An 18589-nucleotide genomic window follows, 5' to 3' on the forward strand; every position below is an offset into this window, starting at 1 on the left:
TCTGGTTTTGTCTCTCTTTCTCTCTGCTCCCATCCCTCCTTGGTCTTTGCTCCTCTCAGGTGGACTTGCTTGTGCCAACCAAGGTGACAGGTATCATCACCCAGGGAGCGAAAGACTTCGGCCATGTCCAGTTTGTTGGCTCATATAAAGTCGCTTTCAGTAATGATGGAGAGCAGTGGAATGTATATCAAGATGAGAAGCAGGGGAAGGACAAGGTAAGTTGCTTTCACTCTTCATATTGATTGTTTTTATTTTATTTTATTTTATTTGAAGGAAGGGTCACAGTCAGCCAAACAAACCTGAAGCAGACAAAACCTTAGCAAATATCAAAAAGATGTGTAAATGTGTTATAAGGTGTTAAATTGTGAAAATGTTCATCTTGGAAGCTGTCTGTTTCTCCTTTCCATTTCCTCTTAGCATCTTCTTATCAGTGTCTCAAACTGAGCTGTCCTGGTCTGTCCTATTGCCTTTCTCTGGTTTGAGATCAGATAAGACCACCCTGTCAACCTGGCCAGGCCGGTGCTATGCTGAAAATCTTGTTTACGGTCCTTCAGCAGAGTACAAATGTCCATTCCAATCGCCCACAACAACAGAGACAGTGCAGAGCTGCAGCGGGCTCTTTGTTGATATCAGGGAACCTGCAGACACAGGCTAACAGCTAAAGCTGGAGCATCTTGTCTTTCAGATACTGATTGCAAGAGAGGCTGTGTTTACTTTTCGATCTTGCTGTGTTATTGAAAGATAAGGCCTACCTCTTCATTCTGATTCATCCAATGCTGATGTGTCGAATTCAAGAAGCCAAATACGCTTAGCATGAAACAGCTTTAGGATAATATACTCTATACTTTGTTTATTCTCCAGTCTAACTTAAATCAATTTAGGCTTTGTAGATAATGTCAAAATATTTAACATTTTAAAATAGTTACCATTTTCAACTGGAGATGACATTTGTATTAATAAATATCTGACTCTTAACTATTAATGAAACAAAGTCCAGCTGTTAAAATTTGTGAATTCGGTTTTGTCAGAACAGCCCTACCTTATTTCTTATTTTTATGCATATTTATCACACATTTCACATCATTGAACTAATTTTGATATTAGACAAAGATAACTGGAGTGAATGCAAAATGCAGGTTTTAAATGATGATTTCTTTATAAAGGAGAAACCAGTCTGCCTCTATGCAAGCAAGTAACTGTCCCTCTTTGATAAATCATGAATTAACTTTGATTAACCACGTTTTTGCTTAGCTAAGTTCCATTTCATTAACCACACCCAGGCCTGAAAAAGAAACATATCATGCCATGATCTAAAGAAACAGCTGAGAAATAAAGTCACTGACATCTATCAGTCTGGAAATGGTTACGAAGCAATTTCGAAGACTTTGGGACTCCAGCGAACCACAGTGAGGGTCATTATCCAAAAATGGAGAAAACTTAAAACAGTGGTGAACCTTCCAAGAGTGGCCGGCCAACCAAAATTACTCCAAGAGCGCATCGATGACTCATCCAGGAGGTCACAAAAGAACCCAGAACAACATCTAAAGAACTGCAAGCTTCACTTGTCTCAGTTAAGGTCGACTTTCATGATTCAACAGTGAGAAAAAGACTGGGCAAAGATGGCATCCATGGGAGAGTTTAAAAAGAAAACCACTGCTGACTTAAAATAAAGCAAACGCTCATCTCACGTTTACCAAAAACATCTTTGATCTAAAAGCATATGGGAAATTATTCTGTGGACTGATGAGACAAAAGCTGAAGTTTTTGGAAGGTTTGAGTCTTGTGGCATCTGGTGTAAAACTAACACAGCATTTTATAAAAAGAACATCATAGTCTGATGGTCTGGGGCTGCTTTGTTGCTTCAGGAAATGGAAGACTTGTCGCGATTGATGGAGCCATGAATTCTGCCCTCTACCAGAAAATCCTGAAGGAAATAAGGTATCAATTCATGCCCTGCATAACTTGGGTTATGCAGCAGGATAGTGATCCAAAGCACACCAGCAAGTCCACCTCTGAATGGCTACGCCCCCACCACCACCACCACAAAATTAGGTTTAGCAGTGATCTAATCAAAGTTCAGACTTTAATCCAATTGAGATGTTTCTGTATGACGTTAAACAGGCCATTCATGCAGGAAAGCCCTCCAGTGTGGTTGAATTAAAACAATTCTGCAAAGAAGAGTGGGCCATAATTCCTCCACAGTGATGGGAAAGAGTCATTGCCAGTTATCACAAATGCTTGATTGTAGCTCTTGCTTCCAAGGGTGACACAGCCAGTTCTTAGGTTCAAGGGGCAATGAATTTTTTATAAAGGGCTAGGTACATTTGAATAACTTTTTTCTTGTAAGTCAATGAACTCACCATTTCAATTGCATTTTGTATTTAGTCACGTTGTCTTTGTCTGTTATTAAAATTAGTTTGACGATGCAAAACATCATCACTTTTTTTCATACGGTGTGTTGCCGCAGTACCCTGTGTTTGAATCATTCTGTTTTAGCTCATTTATTGGCTACCTCCGAAAAAGTCAATCCTCCTCTGATTGGTCAGTGGGCATGAAGAAAGCCAGACACATAGACAGTATAAAAGATGGAGCTAGTTTCCAGGTCTAATTATGAAGCTAATGCAGAACTGCCTTAAACCTGCATTCTTTGTAACGGCCACCAGGAGGCGAGAGCTGCCCTCTGCTCGGAGCTGTTGACATTTTGCTAGTGGGTTTATAGTCAAAGTAGCTCATTCCAGGTTATACTGTATAAATATAAAGCATTAAGTCTATTTATTACATTTTGGTGTCAAAAAGGAAGATTTTTCAAGATGTGCTCATTGGATACTGAATTGTGATTAGCAAGTCAGTTTGAAAATACCAAGATGGCGACAGCTTGAAACAGCTTACAGCTTATCTCAAGGCCTCAGAATGGGTCCATCTTTTGTGCTGTCTATGGTCAGGCAGCTTTGGCTAAGTGCTTCACCACCATAGCTTTTGCTAACAGAAAACAGGTCGTTTTAATTGTAAGTTTTTAAGTGTAAATCACGGCACATTATGTAAATGGTCATTTTGTCAGCACAGAGCAGAGGTTGAAAAATATGCCAAGCGGCACGTTTACAGTAGTCTTAATGTGTTACGTTGTATGTCTCTATTTTATACCTGTTTACTGTCTGACAACAGAAACAGAAAATTGGGAATATTTTCACTGGAAATTCACCTCTATTAAAATAGAGTGGCTAGTACATAGCTTTGTGCCATTCTACCATTAAACACATGGATATTGCCTTATTATTACTGCAACATTGCCATCAGAAATAAAACAGCTCAGATGCTGTGAGAGCATGAAGACTCTTGTGTTCACCGTTGCAGCCAGCAGCAGAACATTTGGTGTGCTTTGTTCATAGCTGAGATATTTTTGAGTAAGAATTAGCAGAAGTTACTCTAGCGAGGAATTGATAGTGGACTGCATGGCTTCTGGCTGCATGTGGATTTAGTTGAAGCAGCTGTTTGAGAGTGTGCCAAAGGAACTAGGTAAGTATTATGCCATTGTGTTACTTAATGATGACCATGCTGTTCCTGGGAGAGAACAGCATGGAATTCTTTACATGAATAAAGAAGGTATAACACACAAATAAAACCTCACAAGGCATAATATGAGCACTTTAATATTTGAAGGCAGACTGGAATTTTTGGATTCAAAATCTGTATTCCAGTATATACATCTGTAAGTGATTTTTTTTAAACCAATAGTACAATAAGACGACACTCAGCTTAACATCTTTAAGTTACTAGTCTTCTGTCATGCTTTGTATCACAGCCCAGCTGTGGGTCATACTCTGTAGTTTGTGCACAGATATTTTCAGGCTTTCTTATAAAAACTGTTTCTGAGCAGTTTGAAGAGGTTACCAGTGCCTGTAGCAGGCATTAGGGTGAGGTAGTGTCCTGTCTTTTTTTTCCTTTTTGTCAACATATTTTTGAAACACCTTGAGAATTTTATTTTGAATTTGGCACAACTGCTCACTTGGAGCATCAGCAGGTCAAAGATCACTTCTGTGTAACATTCAATAAAAAAACAACTTTTTAGTGTAAGTGTGCTACTGGGTTGAAGATGTTTGTAAAGCATCCAAGAATTATAACTTGCTGCTTCTTTTCAGCAAGATCCATATTTGAAACTTTAGCATCTATCAACACGTTGTCTGTCCAAATCAAAATAATTGGCCAAACAATGAGAAGATGAAGAATTTAACTTGTTTTTCCTCTCTGTAACTACACACTATTACAGTACATACACAGCAAAACATAACCTCAAATGAGGAATCACTCCCATCACTGAGCAAAATGGAAACACTGATTTAAACTGCAATGTGACCCACTGATGGAGGCATGCAACCACGAGGGGAGTTACAGTCTTAGAAAAGAGCTTCCATTTTTGTTTGTCTCTGATAGACAACAGATCAAAAGCTGAGCTTTGTTAACACCAACAGCTGCTCTCAGTTTATCCCCTTATCTTTGCTGGGGATCCAGTGAAGTAGCAGATCCCTGGAAATAATTTTCCATTTCTACAGGTCATATTCTTTGCTTGGGGAGTTTTTAACACTCGTGGTGATCGTTGGCTAGGGCCAGGCATGCTCACCATGATTTATACTCAGACAATTTCAATACCTTGGAATGAATGTTTTCTAAGCGTCATCTGAGTTAGAACGTGAAAGAAGGAAAAATACTGGTTATATCTCAAGAGAGCGATACATTTATTTTTAAGTCTAGTTTCAGCTCCACATTTTTTTTGTTCTCTCCTGTGTTGTTATTGCTGTATAATTCAGAGAAGAACTAAGACTATACAGTCACTCCGAGCATGTGTGCTCTGTATTAGAGGGCGGGCGTGTTTTGCAAGACTTCAGCAAATGTCAATCAGTTTGTCCCTTGCTGGAGCCAAGTGGCTGTTCAGATGTATGATTCTTCAAGGTGTTTTCCCCCTTCAGTCAGCCGAAGCAGCCATTAATGCTAGAGGACACATTTGGCTGTTAGACTCCCGAGGCTCCTCCTGCCACACCACAATGCTTGACTTGGCAGGGATATACTGTGAAAGTTTGTGTGTGTGTGTATGTCCGTGTGTGTGTCTGCCTATTTCCAACACAGTGGTAGAGGCTTGTAAGTATTCTTCTCAGCTCCCCCCCTCCAGCTCCTGTGTGGCAGAGGCTGCAGGCAGTTAGATCTAGATTGAGAGAGGAGACTCTGTCAGAATACAGATGTTGTCAAAGCAGGGCCCAGCGGTGCACGCACAACAGTATCCCTCTACAAAATCTATAGAGTGCCCTGTTTGCCTTTTCTTTGCACACCAATCCCACATACCGCTGTACTGCACTTGTAACTGAGACAAGTAACAGCAAAGTCCATTGTTTAAACATAATTACACTGGGACACATCCCATAATCCTACCTATCGGCTAAGCTGCATTCCCTTTCCGCACCTGGGTCACTATGTTACCTTGTCCTGCACCACCGCTCTTGCATTGGTGTCAGTATTGAAACAGTCCGTCGATGGGTTCAATCAAGCACAAAAGTAATTGATTTATGTTTAATAGTGTTTTACTCAGGTGACATGGGTTAATTAGTCATCAGAGCCTTCAATTCCCTTCAGGTCAGAGGGTAACTGAATACTAGATGGGTTTGAATACCGACATCCTAAAATGAACCCATGGTAGTAGTATTTAGCAGCTGCGCTCCACTGTGCACCTCAGGATTACAAAAACACATAACTAGGTAACGTATTGCCGACCCCCTCGAAGACTGGTCTCGTTGTGCATTTCAGTTTGATGCAGCGCCACTGCCTCTTTCTCAGCTCGCATGATGCTTTTGACCTTTCACTGAAGACCTACGTGAGTTTTCTTGGTATTACCGCAGGCGGCTCTGGGCAATGAGGGGTTAGAGAGCAAAGAGATCTGAGCGACCTGATTCCTTGACCTGTGCAGCAGGTTTAAATAATGTAGTATGGGCTGAGTTGCAGCTCTAGAGTCGCATAGGGCCTCACCTCATAATGCTCCTGACTGTCAGGAAAATCAATAGTTAGGAGCAGTTGTGGCTGCTGTGTCACTCTGAATACACACATAGTGACATGTGCTCTTTGTCATTATGCCTTCACTGCTGCATGATGTCTTTGTTTAGCGTGAAGGTAGAAGCAACTAGCTTCAGCATATTTGACTAAGTTTACTATTCCAAGAAAAGTAATACATGCAAAAACACCACCTGATTCAGTGTCTCCTTTTCTTCAGAATTATCAACACAGCTTTGTGAATTTGGCAGCAGTTCAAATAAAGATACAGTTTAGAATAAAACGCTGGCACATTGTTAAGTGTTTCAGTTATCCGCGGCACAATTATTACCACTTGACTTCACCTGTCAGTTGCCAACTCCTTTATTGTCACTGTCACTTCTGCAAGTCACGCATGGCGGGTTGGGCTTGTTTATACTCAGCTATGCATAGTTTGTTTTCTTCTTCTTCCCTTGGAAAACAAATAAAAACTGTCATTAGTCTTCTGCTTAATAGATTCTAATTCCAGTTACAGTAATAACAGGTTCTGCCACTGTTCTAACTCAAGTACAAAGCATATCGATCAATCTGTCCATCCATCCATCCATCCAAGTATCCATTTTCTTAACCATTTATTAAATTCAGGGTCATTGCACGCCTGCAGTCCATCTTAGCTGTCACTGGACAAAAGCAAGAACAAAGTAATTACAATAAGTAATTACAGATTGTATATTTAGTAATCTTTCATTAACAACAAAACTTCAAAGATGCTTGAAACCAGCTTAATTTTTTTAAACAATGTCTTTCTCTGTTTTGCTGTGGAATCATATCCATCCATATTCTTCTGTTTGTCCGGGGCCAGGTCGTAGAAGCAGGAGCCCAAGCAGAAAAGTTCAGGCCTCCCTCTCCCAGGCCTCTCCTCCAGCTTGTCCCAGTGAACACCAACGTGTTCCCAGGCCAACAGAGAGATATAATATAATATAATCTCTCCAACGTGTCCTGGGTCTGCCCCGGGGCATGTCCAGAACACCTTACCTTACCTCACCTCATCTCACCTCACCTCACCCAGGAGGCGCCCAGGGGGCCCGAACCACTTCAACTGGCCCTTTTCAATGTGGAGGAGTCGAGGCTCTGCTCCGAACTCCTCACCTTATCTCTAAGGGAGAGGCCACCGTTCGGAAAAAGCTCATTTCTGCCGTTAGCATCCGCGATGTCGTTCTTTCGGTCACTACCCAAAGCTCGTGACCATAGGTGAGGGTAGGGATGTAGATTGACCAGTAAATCAAGAGCTTCGCTTTTACGATCAGCTTTCTCCTCACCACTATGGACCAGTACAGCGTGTGCATCACTGCAGCCGCAGGATTGTCATTTGATCTCCCGCTCCCTTCTCCCCTCACTCGAGAACATGATCCCGAGGTACTTAAACTCCTCCATTTGGGGCAGGAACTCGTCTATGAACTGGAGTGGGCACTAAACCCTTTTCCAGCTGAGAACCATCGCCTCAGACTTGGAGGTGCTGATTCTCATTCTCAAAGCTTCACCCTCGGCTGCGAATGAGATGGAGAGGCCACCGCCTGATGAAGCCAACAGAACCACATCATCTGCGAAGGCAGAGATTCTTAGACTACCCAAGTGGAAGTTTTCCGCCACTTGGCTATGCCAAGAAAGTCTGTCCATAAAAATTATGAACAGAATGGGTGACAAAGGGTCCAACTTATTGCCGGCTGTGCGGACCAAGTGCTTGCAACCATTGTATAAGGATCAAATATCTAGTCGGTACCTCTCAGCCTCACGCACTAGCTCAGGCTATTTCCCCACCAGAGAGGTGACGTTCAGTGCCCCAGTCACTAGTCTTGGGAGTCGGGGATTTGTCCTCCAGGGTGTCCACCCCTGGCCGCCACCACTGGCCACTGCCCAGCAGACACTGCACCGGACCCCTATAGTGCCTTCTGTGGGTGGTGGACCTACAGGAGTGTGGGCCTATCTCCCTTTCTCAGGCTGTGCCCGGCCAGGCCCCGTGAACTAAGGTCTGGCCACCAAGAGCTGTCCCCGGGCCTGGGAGTAAAATTGCAAGTTTTGTACATTTTTATACAAACTTTTCTCTGTTAGACAAACTGATCAGCATAGAAAAATTTTTTCATAAAACCTGTTAAATAACCGGAATTTGAAAATCTGAATCTTTACGTGTGTTTACAATATGCAAACTTAATGACAACATGGTGTTTGCACATTTTTCAATGACTTCCTTTTCTTGCTCTTGAGAAATGATCCAGCTTTCCTTTAGTTTGCATCAGTCTTTTTACATCAGTTTTAGATGTGTTTAACTACGCCAAGTGATTCAAAATTGCATCTTTATGTCCTTCCTGTCTCTGAATGACTTTAAACACTGGAGGGTGTTTGCCATTATCCTGTTGATGTGGAGGAAAACTTCAACACCTTAATCATCTCCAATCTTTTTTTTTCCTCCACACATTATTTGTCCTTTTATTGCGATTCTCCACATACCCTGTTCCAAAGAGTATGGCCTCCCTCTTCTGCCTTTTATAACGTGCTACCTAAAGTCACGGTAAGAGTCCTGCATGTGACACATTTCTCAGGTTGAAAAAATGTTGTCAAATACTAAAAAAAATAAAATAATGTATACTTTATGGTTTAGAATGGTTTAGAAAATGTTATTCTTGAAGAATCAGCACTATTATTTGTGCACTATTATTAATGCTCGTTTTATGCATTTATTCTGTGAAACACATTTGTTGTACTACAATATGAACAATAATTGCCAAATACCACACCAAATGTAACATTAAACCTCCTAAAATAAATGGGACACTTCTATGCAAGAGCATGTACCAAATTACGCCAGTCACGTTCATTACTAAGTAATAAGGTTGGTCCGTCTGATGTCTTGATGCTTGTGTTGACTATGGACTGCACAGTCAGTAACAAAGACCAGAATGTGAAGTATTTCTTCAGAAGTTACCTGAACACAAGCCTAAGCTGCTGCGTACTCTCTCTTCTGACAGTATATTTTTGTTTCTCCTAACTGAAAGGCAACAACCGAGAGGCAAGATGGGAACAGAGTTCAGGAAAAGTTCATTCCAAATGCTCTATAAAATTCACATATGTTTAATCTTGTTTAGACTTCTTGTTGAAAACCAGAGGAATCATAAAAAATGTGTTTTTGTACAACTCTTGGATCATTATCATCCTGAAAAAGCAAAATAAGTGATTAAATTCGGATGCAGATGGAAAATGACTTATGTGATTGACTCATTAGACAGAAACTATGTAAATCTGTTGCACATTGAAGCACGGAACAATATAGAAAAGGAAACCTAAAATGTAATGCTTTTATTTTTTTGTAAGCACTCAAAAGCAGCAGAACAAAGAGAGGGAAAAGAGTGGGAAACTGACAGAGAGCAGGATGCCATGTGATGCTGTTTGCACCAGATACAAACCTTGTCTGACTACAGTCTAAGCTCTGTGCTACAATATAGATGAGAAAGAGAGGGGGAGAGAATGGGTTTCACTGCAGGAGGAAAATGATGAAAAAGAATGTAGAATGAAAAGGTGACCCAAAATCGTTTGTATTACATGTGTGAAATAAGGAAAGTAATGAAAGAGTACACCTGTCACCTTCAGCTTATGTTCCCAGTAAGAGTAACTCACACAGGAGCCAGAACATGAAAACCATAGGGGCAGACATGCTCAATAAAGAGAGATGCATTAATCGAAACGCACATGGTTGGAAGAGAAATAAGAGGTTTGATTGTCATGCCATTGTGCATTGATTGCAAACCATTTTGTCTTATATGTCCATCTGTAAATGGATACCAAGTGAGTCATGAGAGTATCTGATATCTTTAAGCCATGATTTATACAATAGCTTTCTCTGTAATCTGAGCAGTATAGTAGCTGTCTATTGTATTGCATGTAGTCATGTCAGTTAGACAGCTCCCACCTACCTGCTTTGTCTTTTTTTGGTTTTCATTGGTGCAGCCAGTCACAAGAAAGTTGCTGTCAAAGAAGGGAAAGTGAGCCAAAATAGAACAGAGGGGCTGCACTGAAGCCCACTATAAGATCATTTTGGATTATTTAAAACTTTGAATGCAGAGCTCCACTAGCAGCGTCCGAGAAATAAACTGAGGTGATGAAAATAAGAATAGCATACCTCATTAAACATTGTTAGTGCAGACACTATAAAATATGTATAATTAATAGTAGCCTAAACCTTTTGTTGCATTTTCTTTAACAGTAACTACTTCTAATAAATGCTTTAGATGGATAAACTCAGTATTTATTGCAATGTAAGAAAAGAACAATAAATCAATTTCAGCTTTTCAACTTCTCAGATTTAGTTCTGTGGGATGTCCTTTTTTTCTTGCCTTTGTTTGTCATGATTATCAAATTTTTGAGTTGTGCTATTTGGAAAAAAAAAAAGATTCAGAGTTTTTGCATTGCAATTTTCTTTGATCTGACAATACTTCCCTCATTTTCTTTATTTCGTTTTCACTCTCATGTATTTCCTGCCCATTTGATGAGATCGCGCTGCCCTCATTAGTATCAACTGTATCCAGTAACCCTCTTCTCCTGTGTTCCTTTTCCCCTGCTCCAGCTAAACTCAGTGTTTTTGTGTCTCACATTCCAGCTGTTTCTCCTCACATTCTCCTTGCAGTCATTAGATTTTACTGTTGTGTTATTGATACTGCTGTTGCCTAGCACTTTTTTTGGGTGGGATACGGCCAGATTTGTTGCAAGTAAAGACCTTCTTATTCAAGCTGTCTGAGAGTGAGTCATGCATTTGAGTCGCATCTGTTGGGATCCTCGTTACGGTTCCCAGTTGACTTGACAATCTTAGACTTTATACATAATGGTTTCGAAGCGACAGTTCCCCCATGCCTAATATGACAATGATTCACATTCGTTCTCTGTGTTGAATGCGTTATTTACGTTGTTTACTTTGATTGCACAGTCATTTTCTCATGTTGCTACTATACAGGTGAACGAGAAAGCACTTTGCCTCGTCTTTTCATGCATAATTTGTCCTATTCAAAGTTATACTGGCTTGCCTAAAACAATCGGCTTTTCGTCCTTGTCATATAAGATTATTTTACCTGATTGACTAGAAAACAATCCTGCGCTTATGTTTGACGAGGCCATTTGGATGTGCAGAGGACATTTATACAAAGCCGAAGCTGGTGCTTAATACTTAAATCTTCAAATCTCCTCTCTGGCCTGGTATTTTAGAAAACACTGTACAGTCTGTGAATATTTGGTTGAATCACACAGTCTGAACTGTTTTTTTCCAAAATTCTTAATGCCACTATGAATATTTGAAAGGGGATTAGATGAGTATTTACTCAAAAGATGTGAACCCCCATTTCTAGCACCTGCTCGGATTTAGCCCACTGATTTTTTCATTCCACACAACACCGAATCCCATTTCATCCCAATTACACAGGCATAATCATATCTGTTTAATTGAAATGATCATATTCTTCAATGAAGCACTCCCTGTAGATACATTTCTCCTTAATATACTTCATTGTACCGTCTATTAAACACACACCAAAGCTTGTAATAATTAACAACAGAACATGCATACCAGTGTGACAATTATAGTTGTTTGTATGTAATAGCTGGTCAGTCATTGACCTGTTTATTTATGGTTCATCTTAAAGTTGACATGGTCTCCACTTTGCACATTAAAACAATAATCCATGTTTTTATCATCTCTGGAATACAAAACCTAATGTGAAACATAGTTCAAAAAGAGACATGCAGATCTATTGATGTATCAACAACTGTAACCAAAACTTTGCGTTTCTATCAATGTTAACAAAATCCCCAGCACCACGGGCTGCAGAAACTATGTTCTCTTTGGAATTTTAAATTCAATGAAATGTGTATTTTTTAAAGACCACTTTAAAAAAATTACAAGAAGAAATGAGGGGTAGTTTGAGACTTTTGCACGCTGCCGTATGAATGATGGTGACTATATGAGGAGTAGGCGTGTTCATTAATATCTATCAGAATGCATATTATTCTCTAGCACAGCATGTAATGACTTTTATGGAGCCAATATTGAAGAAAACTGCAGGGCTTTTTTTTTTATAACAATATGCCAAAGCCAAAGTGAAGAATTCAAGACTGTGTGGCAAAACTGAAGGAAAACAACACCAACAAGCCTGAGGTGCAGGTTACAAAATTCAGTAAGCAGGAGAAACAGCAGCTGATGTTTTTGACTAATTATGAAGGTGGCACTTCCAGCTGTGCCACTCTAACAATGCGCAATCTTCCCCAGGGGGGAAACTGTTGATGTGTTCGCATGCATAGTGCATAAAAGAAAATTACCACGAATAGGACGAATAGGGAATGTTCTCTTTCTGGTCATGTTTGGATTGAAATTCTTATTGGCTGCACTTCATTCATTACCAGTTCAAGCATGAGGCCTTCAAGGTAACAGTCTGTAGAAATCAAATGAGAAATGCACCAAGAATGTTTTGCAACCGCCTACTAAAAATACTTTTGGTTGTATGTGTGCGTGATTTCTCTCTTTGTCTTCACACACGACGCACGTTGAAGCATGTGGTTAGAATATTGGACCTGAATATTGCATTTCAATTCTTTCCATGGTGATTTGTTTTTGCGGAAACAATCGAGTCAAATAACCAACCAAACAACAGAAAGACTTCACTCTTCTAAGAACCATTAACAACCATTCATGTTGTCATTTTTCCAGGTATTCCAAGGGAACTTTGACAACGACACGCACAGAAAGAACGTGATAGACCCGCCTATCTACGCTCGGTTCATTCGGATCCTTCCCTGGTCGTGGTACGGCAGGATCACTTTGCGTGTAGAAATACTCGGATGCACAGAGGAAGAGTAAACCCTTTCCTTCATCTTTCTGCCCATCGCCCCTTGTCCCTTGGCATACTGGAGTGTCTCACAAAGTACTTCAGAAATAAACTGTGCAACCTGTAAAAAGAAATTGATTTCCAATGGATTTTTCAAGAGTATGCGTTGGTTGTGATGGGTTGCTGTTTGTTCTTTTGTACAATGATTTAAAACCTGCCCCTGCCCCAGTTTGTCCTTTTGTTTTTCCTATTTAAAGCGTAATCTTTGTCTTTTTATTCCTCTCAAGATTTGCCATCCTGTTTGGAATGAACTTCTATAATATATATATATGGGAGGGGTGGGTTTGGGGGTGGTGTCAGAAAGGGAGTCTCCCTGTGGTTTTAACTTGTTGCCATAGAAGCTATTGTACAGTGTCACTTTTTAACAAATGTGTGAAATCTGTCTGTTGTGCTTCATTGGACATGATTAACCAGCTTCATGCCATAACTAAACTGTCTAAATTATCATGTAGATGACATGTTATCTCATCATCAAATGTGTTTTTACTTTGAATACAGCACCTCCTCAAGCCATGCCTTTTCCCTAATGGACACTGGCATTACAGCATCAATCAAAACACTGCTAAAGCTCTTGTATTATATGTAAAAGACTAAGAAATTGCATGGTGCGTGAATTATAAATATATATTATGAGAAATCATTTAAAACCTCCAGCCCTGAAAGCAAATGGATTTGATTTAGAGACCTATTTTTATGTGCATTTTTAAATAGTTCTGAAACATTACAACACACTGCAAAAGCTTAATAAAGATGACTGATATGTGAGACAAAAAGCAAGCGCTGCAGTTTAAAGTGGTACTGCAGCACTGACACTGAGGCTTATAAGGTTGTATGTAGTTGAAATGTTAGCTCACTTTTTTATTTTAACATTCGATTATTGCTAGATGTAAGATTATTTGCTATTATTGTTTGTGTGCCATTTTGTATTTATTTTATTTTAATGTCCTCGTGTTGTCTTGGAGATCTAAGTCAAATCAATTAAAAAAGCTCAGGATAGATGTTATCCATATTAACCCACAGTGCATATTTTTGGCCTCCTAGTTGAAGATTTCTGTGTTATTATTTAAAGAAAATACCACATGAGTGAAAGCAATTATTGAAATCATCCATATATGCATAACTCAAATGTTGAAAGCAGTTTCTTAATATCCTTAATTTCTTTGACTTGATAAGTGAAAACCTTTAATTAATTTCCTCATTTTCAAAAGACAGGAAAATTGCTCATATTACTATCATCATCTCAGACCTACAATGACCATAGTGACAGAACAGAGCTCTAAATTAATTATGGAAATTGATTTTTTTTTTTTCAGTTTAAGCTTTTATTAAAATACTGGATTAAAGTATAGGAATTACATTTTAAAATGCTTGTATGTGTTTCCACAGTTGCTCTCTGCATGTTCAAATGGTTGCAGGTTGCTAAACATATTTAAAGACTTGCAGTTTTTACTGTATGGCTTCTTTTGTTGGCTACATCTGCAGTAAATGAACAGCAATGTTTAGGCAGTTAAATAAATGGAAGCAAATGAATCCTGAGGTATTGTAGTAGTGTCAGAGCTTGTGGGCCTGTATTGGACCTGGATTGCTCTAGGGTTTTCCACTGTTGGCTAGTTTTTCCAAAGCTCTCTAGTGCAACAATAAAATCCAAAAGGAGCCACTTCCACTTTTATACTTCATGTTTCACTTGAGCCTTGTCAGCTTTCAGGCCCATAACAAAGCCTTCGTTTTATATTTTCAGAATCTAGTTCTGAAAAAGAAAGTGAGAAATTTACAAGAATACTGTACTGAAATAACTGCATCAGCCTTTAACAGATATTTTGATGGCATGACAAGATTGGAAGTATAAGGCTGGCATGAATGAATAAAAATAAAAATCCTCGTCTAACATTTTTTTTAACTTAATTCTGCAATGCGAAATGATGAAAAGTACAGAAAGACATCATGAATGCTTCTAGACAAAAGGTAAAAAGTCTGAAATTTAAAAAAAACAAAACCTAACAATAAAGTTACCTAACAACCAAGCATAGGCAGTAGTGTAGGTTTGGTAAACTGCAGTGTGATATGATACAGTATGCTATAATGGACCTGATGTGTCTTAAGATGTTATTTAAGTGTTACGTATTTGTGTAAGTAACACTGATAGACTGCTGTAGATTACCTATGTTTCTTTTTCTTTGTCCTTGGAGTGAACTGGTGACTCCATTGACACCTCATAGGTTCATGAACACAGGTCACACATAAGTATACGAGTATCTCTCGTATATTTTACATATTTGCTGTGATTCTTTATCGACAAGTATCAAGTATTTCCAAGATCTGCTCCAGTTTGTCTTTGTAGTTAATTTGTGGTGAGTGTTTATGACAAAGCAGGTCTGCTGCAAAGCTTTGTGGAATTTTGCATGATGTATGAGTTTGAACCATACAGTACAACAAGGATGTCCACAGGCACATTGTGTTCTTGCATATCATAAAGATCTAATAGCCTTTACTTTGTATTCACTGTCAGTTGTCTTGTGCATTGTAAAACTAAAGCATCTCACGGGTCCAAACGGGGAAAAAAATAGAAACTCATCATGTCTTTGTATTTCAGTGTCAACTGTTCACGTATTATTTCTTACTTCCTCAATCTCAGTGTCACCCACTATCTAGAAAATGTACCCATCATAATAATAGTTAGGTTCAAGCCTGCAGAGGAGAATCTAAAACTCTGTACAGTGAAAAAAAAGACATTGCTTCAAAACAAAAAGTTCTTTCAGTTTGACAAATAAAAACATATCTGTGAAAATGATACGTTTGCTTTGTGGTTTTTTTTTTATCTTTGATGCCATTGATATTACTTTAGTAGGAAACATAATAGCTTAAAAAAAAAGAGTTTCCCACCTTTCTAAAGGCTGGGAACGCAGCATCCACACAGTGGAGCACACAAGTATTTCAGAGAGAGAAAGTTATCTTTGCTTTTTATGTGTTTTCTTTTTAGCATCATAAGTCTTTTGTTGTTACAAAATTAGTTCCATTTCAAACTTCTTTCAATAGCCACAGTGCAACAGCCTTTTTTCCCAGTATTTGTGCTATTTCACAAAGAGACACACATACAATGAGTTATACAGTGAGTACACCTTATGTAAAGGATTGGACTAAATGCCTATGTGGAAAATAAAGAATAAAGTTAGTGTAATTGTCAGCTGTGAATGGACTTGTTTGTGACTTGTGACAAACAATTAAGTCTCAAGGTTCAACAAACTGCATACATAAAAAATACCATCAAAATAACCCAATCACTAACTGTACAATATATATCCAGACTTTTTGATCTAACTTTATCTCAAAACGATGAAATATTATTATTATAATATTATTATTAAGTATAATTTAATGTTTTTGGAAATGCTTTTTTGCTTTCAGTAATACATTCAGGTTTGGTCACTATGTAGCCAGTATTACTGTATTAGTATTAATAGCAACCTCTTGCATAGTCTGCAAATAGGGAAACAATTCAAATGCTTACCAGCACAAACATTAAGAATTCTTAGGATATTTAAACAAGGCATATTCCACGCAACTACTTTTCCATTTCACTGAAATGCACGAAAAAAAATTAGACCAGTCGATTTGTCAGAAAACACTTAGAAAACACGGACATTGAGCAAAAGATGGGCAAAGTTAAATACTGGCCAAATAAATATTGTGTATTTTAAGATCTGTGTGATATTATTACTTGCTTTCCTCATTAGTATTTTAATGTTTTAAATGTTGATAAAATATACATGTTGCAATTGCAAACAATGTCAGTTAAGTCTGTAGACTGGTTAACCTTTTTTTTTTTTTTTTTTTTTTTTTTTTCCATTGTTTTTTTTTTTTTTTTTTTAACCTGTCCCGTTTGGTTCTTTTGCCATCAGAATTATTGTCTAAAGGCGAAGAAAGATGCCCAACGGATTTACTTTACCAAATGGACCATCCCAGCCTTGCCGTAATGGTCCATTTGATTCACCTTTTATTGTTTATTTTATTTTCACTTGCTGAATACGGGACAGACTTGACTGGTGGAAAGAAAGGGGAGAAAGAAAGAGGGAAAGGAAAAAAAAAAAAAACCTGAGAAGAGGGACGGGGGAAAAGGGCAAAAAACAAAAACCAACAGAATAAGCAGACAAAAAATACATATATCGATCACCTGGATCACCTGTTGAGAAAGAAAAAAGAAAGCAAGCAGAAGAAAACCAGAGTAATAAACAAGATCACAATGATATATGGGAATATGACAGTAAATACTAAATATTAAACATTATGGTGCAGCACGTGAGATCGACAGCGCAGTGTGTGCTTTGAGGTAGGAGCCAAAAAGGGTGTAGTTTGTGTGTGTGATCACCCGTGTGTACACCTGTGAGCATGAACGCGCTTGTTTTTAAAAGGTTCCTTCATGTAATGATCTGCTAGAGGGTGTGGGGGGGCCACTGCCCCGTCCTCCAGGGCATGAAGCAGGTATGGAGGAGATCAAAACTCCAGACATCCAGAGGCCCCCAGAACACAAGAGACCAAGGAAGACCAACAGAGGGGCAGCTGCGTCACTATCCCAGAAAGAGCTGAGGAGAGTCCCAGATGAGGGGTCACTCAGCAGCCGCGGAGCAGACTGGTTAACCTTAGTGGGACTGGTGCAGGTCATGGTCACACATCACACTTTTATTATATTCCACTTTATTCTGGCAAAGCTGGCATACACATACTCATTTTACTAAAGAACAGCGCAGCTTAGCATGGCTATAAATCTATTTACTTCCCACTATCTACCAGCGCCTTATAAATTATTAAAACAATAAGTTTAACCAACTGGTATTTCTTTCACCAACTAGCCTGGGCAGCAAAATGTTGGTTAGTTGTTGACACACATTGACACACTTTCCCAGTTTAAACATTTTGATAGCTGTTTCCAGTATATAATTATATATTTGCCAGACTTGCTAAAAACTACTACTAAATAACTAATCTAGATAACTCTACATGAATACCAATTAACTGGTAGTATCTAATATTATGGTACAAATTAAATATTAGTAACAAAAAATAAATAAATAAATTGCAGTAACAAGTTACAATGGGTATGACAAGAAGCTGCTGAGCTAGCTGTTTCCATCCTCAGGGTTCAGTTTACAGTGCAATCATTGCACCTATTAGCCCAATTTTTGGCATTACTGCCTTTGCTGTTTTCCTTGAACTAGCAGCTACAGTTTTGGAGGAATGTTTCAGAGCTGACACCAGCTGACAGTAGCAGTACAAACTTTGATCACTCCCACTCAGCATGCAGCAGCAACAAATGCAGCACCACAATCACAGAGCTACCCGAGCGGCATAAGACCAGCATATCCATGAGTAACATGGTAATCATTAGTGAAGACCTTGTGCTGCTACATGGCCATAAAAATCGACAGACGTCAGTACTAAAATTGTTTCATAGAAATCATCAGGCTTTTTTGTTTACCAAGGTTGATGACTTTGACTGGATTTTTACTACCTTATAGAATTTTAGTGTTTAAAAATACTTGTTGTAATTTGTAATACCTCCATTTAAAACAAAGAAAAATTATGTTTCTGCTTCAATTTATTGTCCTCTGTTGCCTTGCTGTTTCCTAAAAGAAACGTGCATTGGACATTACAACTAAGCGGCAAGT

At 38.8% G+C, this 18589-nt stretch overlaps 1 protein-coding gene across 3 annotated transcripts in view; it reads left to right on the top strand.

Moving 5' to 3' along the window:
* edil3a (EGF-like repeats and discoidin I-like domains 3a) overlaps positions 1–14917 on the top strand; it is a 125498-nt gene extending 110581 nt beyond the window's left edge. For all 3 annotated transcript variants that reach the window (XM_005473230.4, XM_005473231.4, XM_005473232.4), the window contains 2 exons: positions 60–215; positions 12752–14917. In XM_005473230.4, the coding sequence (XP_005473287.1) occupies positions 60–215; positions 12752–12901 (306 nt within the window). In that variant the 3' untranslated portion in view covers positions 12902–14917. The remainder of the gene's footprint in view (positions 1–59; positions 216–12751) is intronic.
* The last annotated feature ends 3672 nt before the right edge of the window (positions 14918–18589 follow it).

Source organism: Oreochromis niloticus, linkage group LG12 (assembly GCF_001858045.2).
Source record: "Oreochromis niloticus isolate F11D_XX linkage group LG12, O_niloticus_UMD_NMBU, whole genome shotgun sequence".
Lineage (NCBI taxonomy): Eukaryota > Metazoa > Chordata > Actinopteri > Cichliformes > Cichlidae > Oreochromis > Oreochromis niloticus.